The sequence below is a fragment of the Triticum urartu genome, chromosome 6, assembly GCF_003073215.2.
Source record: "Triticum urartu cultivar G1812 chromosome 6, Tu2.1, whole genome shotgun sequence".
Classification (NCBI taxonomy): domain Eukaryota; kingdom Viridiplantae; phylum Streptophyta; class Magnoliopsida; order Poales; family Poaceae; genus Triticum; species Triticum urartu.
Window position 1 is genome coordinate 78402444 of NC_053027.1, and position 9801 is coordinate 78412244.

Below are 9801 nucleotides of genomic sequence, written 5' to 3' on the forward strand. Positions count from 1 at the left end.
TAAATTTTAGAAATACATAAAACTTTGATAAATCATAGAAAATAAACCGTAACTCGGATCAAAATACTTTGTACATGAAAGTTGCTCAGAACGACGAGACGAACCCAGATACGCTGCCCATTCGTCCGCCACGCAACCCTAACATATCAAACTCGCAACTTTCCCCCTCCGGCTCCTTTGCCCGAAAACGCGAAACATCGGGGATACTTTCCCGGATGTTCCCCCCTTTCACCGGTATCGCCTCATACCGTGTTAGGGCACCCTAGCACCGATACTTGTCATGTCATGCATCGCCATGCATCTGTTTGCTTAAGTATTTATTGTTTCTTCCCCCTCTTCTCTCGCTAGACACCGAGACCGACGCCGCTGCTACCCAGTACGACTACGGTGTTGACGACCCCTCTCTCTTGCCAGAGCAACCAGGCAAGCCCCCCCTTGATCACCAGATATCGCCTATTCTTCTCTATACCGCTTGCATTAGAGCAGTGTAGCATGTTACTGCTTTCAGTTAATCCTATACTGCTGCATAGCCTGTCCTTGCAACTACTGTTGTTACCTTTACCTGCTATCCTACTGCTTAGTATAGGATGCTAGTGTTCCATCAGTGGCCCTACACTCTTGTCCGTCTGCCATGCTATACTACTGGGCCGTGATCACTTCGAGAGGTGATCACGGGCATATTCTATATACTTTACACTGTTACATTACCTGTGGTACTGTTCGGAGGTGGGGGCTGAAGGGGCAGGTGGCTCCATCCCGGTAGAGGTGGGCCTGGGTTCCCGACGGCCCCCGACTGTTACTTTGAGGCGGAGCGACAGGGCAGGTTGAGACCACCTAGGAAAGAGGTGGGCCTGGCCCTGGTCGGCGTTCGCGGACACTTAACACGCTTAACGAGATCTGGGTATTTGATCTGAGTCTGGCCATTTGGTCTATACGCACTAACCATCTACGCGGGAGTAGTTATGGGTATCCCGGTGTTGTGGTATCAGCCGAAGCCTTTGTGACATCAGCGACTGAGCGGCGCGCGCCGGATTGGAACGTAAGCCTGCTCTTGTATTAAGGGGGCTAGTTCTGCTTCCGGCCGCGTTCGCAACGTGCAGGTGTGCTAAGGGCGATGGGCCCAGACCCCTGTGCGCTTAGGTTTAGACCGGCGTGCTGACCTCTCTGTTCTGCCTAGGTGGGGCTGCGACGTGTTGATCTTTCGCGGCCGGGTATGACCCCGAAAAGTGTGTCCAGCCAAATGGGATCAAGCGTGTTGGGGTATGTGGTGCACCCCTGCAGGGAATTTAATCTATTCGAATAGTCGTGATCTTCGGTAACAGGACGACTTGGAGTTGTACCTTGACCTTATGACAACTAGAACCGGATACTTAATAAAACACACCCTTTCAAGTGCCAGAAACAACCGGTGATCGCTCTCTCACAGGGCGACGAGGGGAGGATTATCGGTTAGGATTATGCTATACGATGCTACTTGGAGGTCTTCAGTCTACTCTCTTCTACATGCTGCAAGACGGAGGCTGCCAGAAGCGTAGTCTTTGACAGGATTAGCTATCTCCCCCTTATTCTGGCATTCTACAGTTCAGTCCACCGATATGGCCCTTTACACATATACCCATGCATATGTAGTGTAGCTCCTTGCTTGCGAGTACTTTGGATGAGTACTCACGGTTGCTTTCTCCTTCTTTTCCCCCTTTTTCTTCTACCTGGTTGTCGCAACCAGATGATGGAGCCCAGGATCCAGACGCCACCGTCGACGACGACTCCTACTACACCGGAGGTGCCTACTACTACGTGCTGCCTGCTGACGACGACCAGGAGTAGTTTAGGAGGATCCCAGGTAGGAGGCCTGCGCCTCTTTCGATCTGTGTCCCAGTTTGTGCTAGCCTTCTTAAGGCAAACTTGTTTAACTTATGTCTGTACTCAGATATTGTTGCTTCCGCTGACTCGTCTATGATCGAGCTCTTGTATTCGAGCCCTCGAGGCCCCTGGCTTGTAATATGATGCTTGTATGACTTATTTTATTTGTAGAGTTGTGTTGTGATATCTTCCTGTGAGTCCCTGATCTTGATCGTACACGTTTGCGTGTATGATTAGTGTACGATTAAATCGGGGGCGTCACATATATGCATCATCATCTTGAAGTACAAGGCAAGATAGAATAATATCCTACGACATCCTAAATTTTCTAATAATCACGATACTTAGCAATATTAACAATGTCCATGTACTGACGCTGAAATTTATCATCACACAGGAGGGATTCTATCACCTTTGCACCTGATCGGTCAACAGGCAGCGCCTCATCTATAACATTCTGCAAGGCCACCTCAGACCACACACATGCAAAGGAGATGACAGCGTAGCAAGGTAAAAATATGAGTGGATCGTCATCTGAAGAGATAAATGTAAAGGGGAGGGCGATGGGCGGGCCCCACTTGAGATGCGTGCGCGTGACGCCCATGCACGTCCGTTGCAATTTTCAGCCGGCCAGCCGGTTTCCAATGTTTATCTTTTTCTTTTTTATACACCTTTAACTTTTTAAATGCTTGATTAATATTTTTTAAATACTTGATTTAAAAACTAAATATTTGATTGATTTAAAAAAGCATGATCCAGGTTTTTCATACACATATGATTTTTTTGTATATCTTTCCCTGATAATAAAGCACGGATTAAGTCTATCAGGTGCACGGTCGCATCCTTTTTACACAAAGGTCCTTAAGTTTTCTAATAATTCAACCCCCAATCCCTTTTTTAAAGTGGATCTGGAAAACGTTTCATTCTTACAAAAAGGACGCTGCAATTTTTAGTATTCAACCTGCAATCCTTGGCAACACCTCGGGTGGGGAAGGCGAGCAGCGGCACTGCCGGCAACGCTGCGCGCGGTAAGAAAAGGTGGTTCTCGAGGCGAGCAAGGCGCTTGAACGGTAGAGGTCGACCATGGTGGTCGCGTGACGCATCGGGAGGGGGTTGTCGAGGTGCAGGGGAGTTGGAGTCTCACGGAAGGAGACGGACGGGGCCCCGGTGTGGTGCCTGACGGGACCGAGCCGTGCAGTGGCGCCACGGGCAGAGGCAGCAGGAGCTGCGAGGCCAGGCAAAGAACGAGAGGGGGAGCATGGAAGAAAGGAGGCGGCAGACGGATGAGAGTGCAGGACGGAGGGGCGGCGGCATGGCGAGCACGTGAGGTTGGCGGCGAGCTGGATCGAGGCACGCTGACCGCTGCCCCTCTGTTCGTGTGGTGTGTGTGGTGCGTGTGACGGCTGGAGACCCAGCTCGCCGCCTCCTTTCTTCCATGCTCCCCCTCTGTTGGCAGCGAGCGCGTGAGGTTGGCGGCGAGCTGGATCGAGGTGCGCTGAGCGCTGCTCCTCTGTTCGTGTGGTGCGTGTGACGGCTGGAGACCCAGTGAGCGCGTGAGGTTGGCGGCGAGCTGGATCGAGGCGCGCTGAGCGCTGCCCCTCTGTTCGTGCGGAGGAGATGGGGATCGGGAGGCTGGGGTGATAGGGCTAGGGTTAGAGTAGTGGGGGCGGCTGGGCCTCAAGAGTTAGGTGCACCGGCCTGCGAGGTTAGTCAAGCCCAAATGTGCTCAAATCCTGACCTATGGTCGTGTGAACGAAAACTGAGTTAGATGCACAAATTCTTCTTGTCTCAAAAAAAGATGCACAAATTCTTCTAAAAAAAGTTAGATGCACAAATAAATAGTCCTACATCGGCCCTTTGTATTAAAATCCACCAATTTATATAGGCTGGAGTTTCACAAGAATCATCAAGCAGCCCAAGACAAGAAAAGAGAAACAGAGAGTGAGGCGCTGGTCTGAGATGATATGTGGCTGGGTGAAAAAAAAGAACAAAGAGAGGGGCTTGTTGGGACATGCATGTGCATGGCCTGGCTCGCTTGGGTCGGGGTGATGGTTCCGTGGTGTTTTTTATCTGACGGAAAGACTGTAAAGAAACCCCTATAGTATAATTGGTGCAACAAATCCAAATTGCAAATACCATGCTTTGAACCTGGGTGGTTGGGAAGGCATCAGCCTCTTCCCACCACTAGGCTATGCCTTAGTCTATGATGGTCCCATGGTGTTGTGGATTGACACGTGAAAAAAAAGAACAAGAGAAGAAGAAAGAGGAACATGTAGCAGGACCGAGAAGTAAAACATTGCAGCAACGAACTTTTTTTCATCTTGGATGGTGGCTTCGAGCTCACGGGACATGTGGTACTATGTTGACATCACAAATATTGTTTTCATGCTCAACTACACCAATCTATGGAGATCCACGGTTCACTCTTCTGACATAGAATAGCTTTGCACACCATCCACCTACAGTTGAGCTGGAACCTGGCATCGTTGGAACGATTTTTGATGAGCATGATGATCACTTCATTTGGTTGATTTACTTTAATCTGTTTCAGTTGTCGTGACCTCATAACCTCATACCGACTACATTTGCAGTTCCCCTAAAAACAATTGCTATTAGATTTAGGGACATGTACATTCCTCGTGGTGTTTCAGTTGCATCCGGATTACTTATCTATTATTTTGCGGTATAAATTTTAGTTCTGTGTATATGTTTGTTCAATTCCCAATGTGGTTGTAGTGTGCATGGTTCTGCACTCAATAAACAGAGAGACTGATATGTATTACTATACATAGAAATTCCCAAGCTAAGATGTTTTAATTTGTATCTCTCCAACGAACTAGCATATGCATCACATAATATGACCATAATTTCGGACGAATCGACTTACGAGGGTCACAATATTCCCCAAGACAAAGGTTCCATTATTTCTATTTTCCATATCTCTTTGAACATTAAATTATTTTATTTTCCATATTGTGCGGTCTTAACATATTTTTGTCTAACAAAATATTAAACATGTATGTAGATTATTTTGATATACTTTTCTGCAGTAGGCAAATGATCTGCCTATAAATATACTATCGCTTTGGGAAATACAAATCAATCAGAAGATTTGTTTGGATGATAGCAAGAAGATTATTCCTAATGTACACCTTTTTTAGTTTTAAATTGCAGTGGACAAAAATCTGTCCATCTATGCTCCACCATTATTATGAGTCGACAAAATTACAGGTCCATGCAAAGAGGACTTGCAAAAAGGTGTGCTAGAGTGTGATGACCAACCTTAAGGCATTGAGACTGATCATCTTCGTCACAAATAGGTGGACAATATGACCATTACTGACGATGGTGATAAAATTAGGTAACAACATGAACGAGCCATTTCAGATGTGTGATGATTTATTTCTCCCGTTGTAACGCACGGACAATTTTTTTAGTATTAACCATCCTTTAAATAGACTGGGCCTAATAGGGGCCAGCCCCAAGGCCTGGACGGATGCACCTATTAATAGGGGCTAGGCCCGAAGGCCTGGATGATCGATGCAGCTTCCGATTCGGATTGGTCCCAGACATAAAATAACCGATCAAAAAAAAAAAGACTCGGATCGATCTCAGGGGGTGCATAAATATGCAGGCACCTAGTTGATGGACTCGTGGGCTCGCCAGTCGTTGCAACTTGAAACATATCGGAAACCTAACCTAAAAATACGCGGATCCGATGCCGCCGTTTCGTCGGGACCGCGCCCATCCCTCGGCGACGCCACCACCGTACACCAACGGGTGGCTGTGGCGGCGCCAACACCGACGCCGGAGCCGGCGCGCTGGCGCCGATGGGAAAAAAAGGGATCTGCCCGGAGACGTCCTCTCCGCGATCCTATCCAGCGTGTCCTCGTCCGCCACCGACATCGTCCGCTGCGGGGCTACGTGCAGTCACTCGGTAAACGCCGTGGCCACGCACGCCGACGCCATCTCCCGCTCTCTGCCGCCGCCCGCGCAATTCCTCCCCCACCTCGCCCTCGGCTTCTTCCACCAGGAAGCCCGCGCCCCCCGCGCCTCCCCCGCGCTGCCGCCACGCTTCGTCCCGACGGAAGCCGCCTCGCGCCTCCTGGGCCCCCGCCCCCAGCTCGAACACGTCGCCACCGGGCTGTTCGACCACGCCCGCCCCGTCGCATCCCGCAACGGCCGCGTCGTCCTGGAGCTCCGGCGCGAGGCGCGCGCCGACGGCCTTACGCTCAGCGTGTGCAACCCCATGACGGGGGAAATCTCCATGCTCCCTCCGCTCTCCGGCGACCACTGCCCCGGGCACTACGTGTGCGCGATACTCACCGGCGACGACCTAGACGTGCCCGCGCCGTCGTGCTTCTTCCGCGTGCTCCTCGTCTACAACCGCCGTAGCTTCACGGCTCTGCGCTCCTGCTCCTCTGCCGACGCCGACGCCGGCGTCGGATGTCGCTGGGGGCCGGAAGAAAGGAAACCCGGCGCCAAGATCAGCGCCAACATGCTGCGCGGTCTTGGCCACGCCGTCGTGGTCGGCGGCGCGGCCTACTGGCCCATGCACCACGAGGCGTTCGGCGTGCGGCTCGATGGCGCGCCGTCGGAGCCCATGGACGTGTGCCCGGTGCCCTACCGGCAGTCGCACTATTACGCCGGCGAGCGCCTGCTGGGCACCTCCCCTGACGGGAAGCGCCTGAGTCTCCTCGACGTGGGCTTCCTGGGATGCACGGACTTCTGCATCAACATCGAGACCCAGACGGCTGCCGGCGGGGAGTGGGAGGGGCACGAACAGGCCCGACTCAAACTCATCAGCCTACCCGAGCTCGGGATTACCATGACAACGGCGTTTAAGCTGCGGTGGTTCGGCGAGAAGAGCGGCACGGTGATATTCACCGTCGGAGAAGGAGGAGGGTGCACCAGCCAGGGCGTCTTCATGTTGAACATCACGACGGGATGCCTCGAGAAGCTTGCCGACGGCGTCGAGTGCCACGCGTGGAAATACTTGTGCGGCTACGAGATGGACCGCGAGGCGCTCTTTGCGTCGTCCGATAGATCGGTCCTGACTTCTCGCCAAAAATAGCTCGAGTACCTCAGCACATGCCCATCACAACGCTTGTTTTTCTTTTTCGGGAAATAAACTTCTGCCGTGTGTCTCATGCATGTGATCTTGATTTTGTTTCATGGATGTGTGAAAATTGTACGGATGTCTTTTGGGGTTTTTAACACAATACAGATGCAAACACTCATATATATATACACACACACACACACGCTTACACTCATCCCTATAAATGCACATACGCATATCCTTCCCATGAGCACATTCAAGAAACTGAGTCAGCATATTATCTTGAGGTTTACGAAGTCATCGTAAGCACCTCGTCGTCGATAGGAAATAAATCCAAAAATGATGCGAGCACCAGAACTTGAACCATGTATTTTTAATTGTTAAATGTGTATATAAAAATATTTATCATGTATAGAAACATGTATAACTCACATTTAGTAAATGTAGACATCAAAAAACTTACTAAAAAAATTAGTTCTGTATTTAAAAAATATTAAACATGTATATAAAAATGATGATGGTGTATACAAAAAAGGTAAATTGTGTGTGAAAAATCTTTATTGCCATTAAAAATGTTGAACACATGACCAACATTTGTTTATACATGTTTAACATTTTTAAATACATGATCAACACTTTTGTACGCGTTTAACCATTTTTAAATACATTATCAACATTTTTTCATACACATTGTATATTTTTTGTATATACATTTTTCTTATACATGGAAACATTTTCCGGCCAGTGCTAGGCGTCGGCCGACTGGCCTGACTTTCGGCCGGTAGGTTTCCAGGCGTTCGATGGGACTGCCTCTCACCGTTGGATCTCGTGTTGATTGGTCAAACACACACTTCTCCCTTTATCTCACGCACGCCGGTAATAGACCACGCGAACCTCCGCCCATCCCGATCGCGTCCTCCTCATTGCGTCCCCAGCAATTCCCTCTCCCCCATGCATGAGGTCGTCATTGTCACCCCGCATCTCGCCTCCTCCTGTCACTGGATGGCTCTCCGCTCGTGCGAGTGGCAGGGTATAGCAAAAAAACGCAGAGAGTAGGGGCGTTGCCAGTTTGAAGCACAAAAAACATGGTTGCAGCAAATAATTGATATGATTCCAACAAAAAAGACATGGTTTCTAACAAAACATTGACATGGTTCGAGCAAAAAACCATGGTTCCAACAAAAGATTGATATAGTTCCAGCAAAATTTAAGTAGTTTCCAGCAAACAATGATATCGTTTCCACGAAAAACACCAATGCAGCAAAAATCACGGCAGCCACCGTCGTTGCCGCCCCAACACCACCCTCGCCGATTGCCGCAAGTCAAATGATGGTTCCATCAAAAAGTCTATGTAGCAAAATCATGGCGGCCACCACCGCAGTCGCCCAACACTATCCTCTCATGTTGCCGCAAAATTGAAAGTTGGTTCCAGCCAAAATCAGCAGAGGTTCCAGCAAAAAGCTAAAACTGCAGCAACTTACCGCGGCCACCGTCGCCGCATCCCACCACCATCCTTGTCGGTTGAAGCAAATTCCTTGGCCGGTTCCCGCACCGCACCTCATCGGTCGCAGCGCGTCCCACGTCGTCGTCGTCAGTCCCAACATTTTCCGATGCTGGACACAACAACCTCCACCATGGGTCGGTCGCTCCACTGCGTCGCATCCACAAGCGCAGCTCGCCGTAGTGGTGTTTCTCTCTGTCAAAAGGTAAAGGGGTGGTGGGGGAAGACACAACCATCACAGGATAAAAGAAACAGAAACAATGGGTGGTGGCCATGGCCCGCAAGCAACGTCTCGCTGGTGACAAAGGACACGACAACAAAAAGGGAGGAATAGGTAGAAGTGGAGCTGCCGAGTAAAGGAGATGTTTTTAGGGGAAGGCCTTCATGGCTGCTTTATTAACTCATATCGCACTTACATTGTTTGCTAAAGCATTGAGAATAAAAGAAGGAGGTGTATCTGAAGGAAATATGCCCTAGAGGCAATAATAAAGTTGTTTATATTTTCTTATATCATGATAAATGTTTATTATTCATGCTAGAATTGTATTAACCAGAAACTTAGTACATGTGTGATTCCATAGACAAAGCAGAGTGTCCCTAGTATGCCTCTACTTGACTAGCTCGTTAATCAAAGATGGTTAAGTTTTCTGACCATAGACATGTGTTGTCATTTGATGAACGAGATGTGACGCCCCGAGACCGACGCTCCAGACGACTTCCTTGCTTTTTCTTTGTTGCCACATGTTTCATTTGTTTGTTGCATTCATCATGTCATCATTTGCATTGCATCGGAACTTCGTTGCCGTCATTTTACAAAACCTGCATCCGTCGTCGTTGTCGTTTCTCCCTTTGCCTTCATCACCTTCTCTCGGGCCGCTCTCTTCTCTCTTGTCTTCTCGTGGCCTTTTGTCATCCCACGTTGTCTTTGTTTTCCCCTCTCGCTAAATGTCAAGCCTCACTTCACAGTGCACATATCCCCTCGCGTGCACGTCCGCAACTGTCCCGAACTCGAACCGGCCACTTGTGACCAATGGGTCCGGATCATCCCCAAACATGCCTAAAATATCTCTGTTTTCTTATTTGGACCCCCTAACCTAATTATTCCGGACTGCCCGATCGTGATCGGAGGATCCAAATCATCACCCCTTTTGTTTATATATAAGACTCCCTAGTCTAAACTGGGCCAAACCGTAACTTCTAGGAGTTTGTCCCATCAAGCCGCTGCCAACCATTTCCACTCGGGATCCATCCCCACCTACCAACATCCAACCCCCGATCCAAAAATCCTCTCGGCCTCCAACATGTAGCCCTCCACCTCTCGATCTCTCCCCACCAACCAGCGCCTCCCCTGATCCCCTCGTCCACCTCCTGTAACCGC

The 9801-nt window shown here is 49.5% G+C and overlaps 1 protein-coding gene across 1 annotated transcript; it reads left to right on the forward strand.

The window, feature by feature from the left end:
• Positions 1-5496: 5496 nt before the first annotated feature.
• On the forward strand, positions 5497-7089 carry LOC125514716. The gene has a single exon (XM_048680061.1). It carries the CDS (start codon positions 5579-5581, stop codon positions 6932-6934), a length of 1356 nt encoding a protein of 451 aa, XP_048536018.1. The 5' UTR covers positions 5497-5578; the 3' UTR covers positions 6935-7089.
• The last annotated feature ends 2712 nt before the right edge of the window (positions 7090-9801 follow it).

What these genes read in the sequence shown, in the direction of transcription:
- LOC125514716 (XM_048680061.1), top strand. Translation starts at nt 5,579, where the DNA reads ATGCCGCCGTTTCGTCGGGACCGCGCCCATCCCTCGGCGACGCCACCA.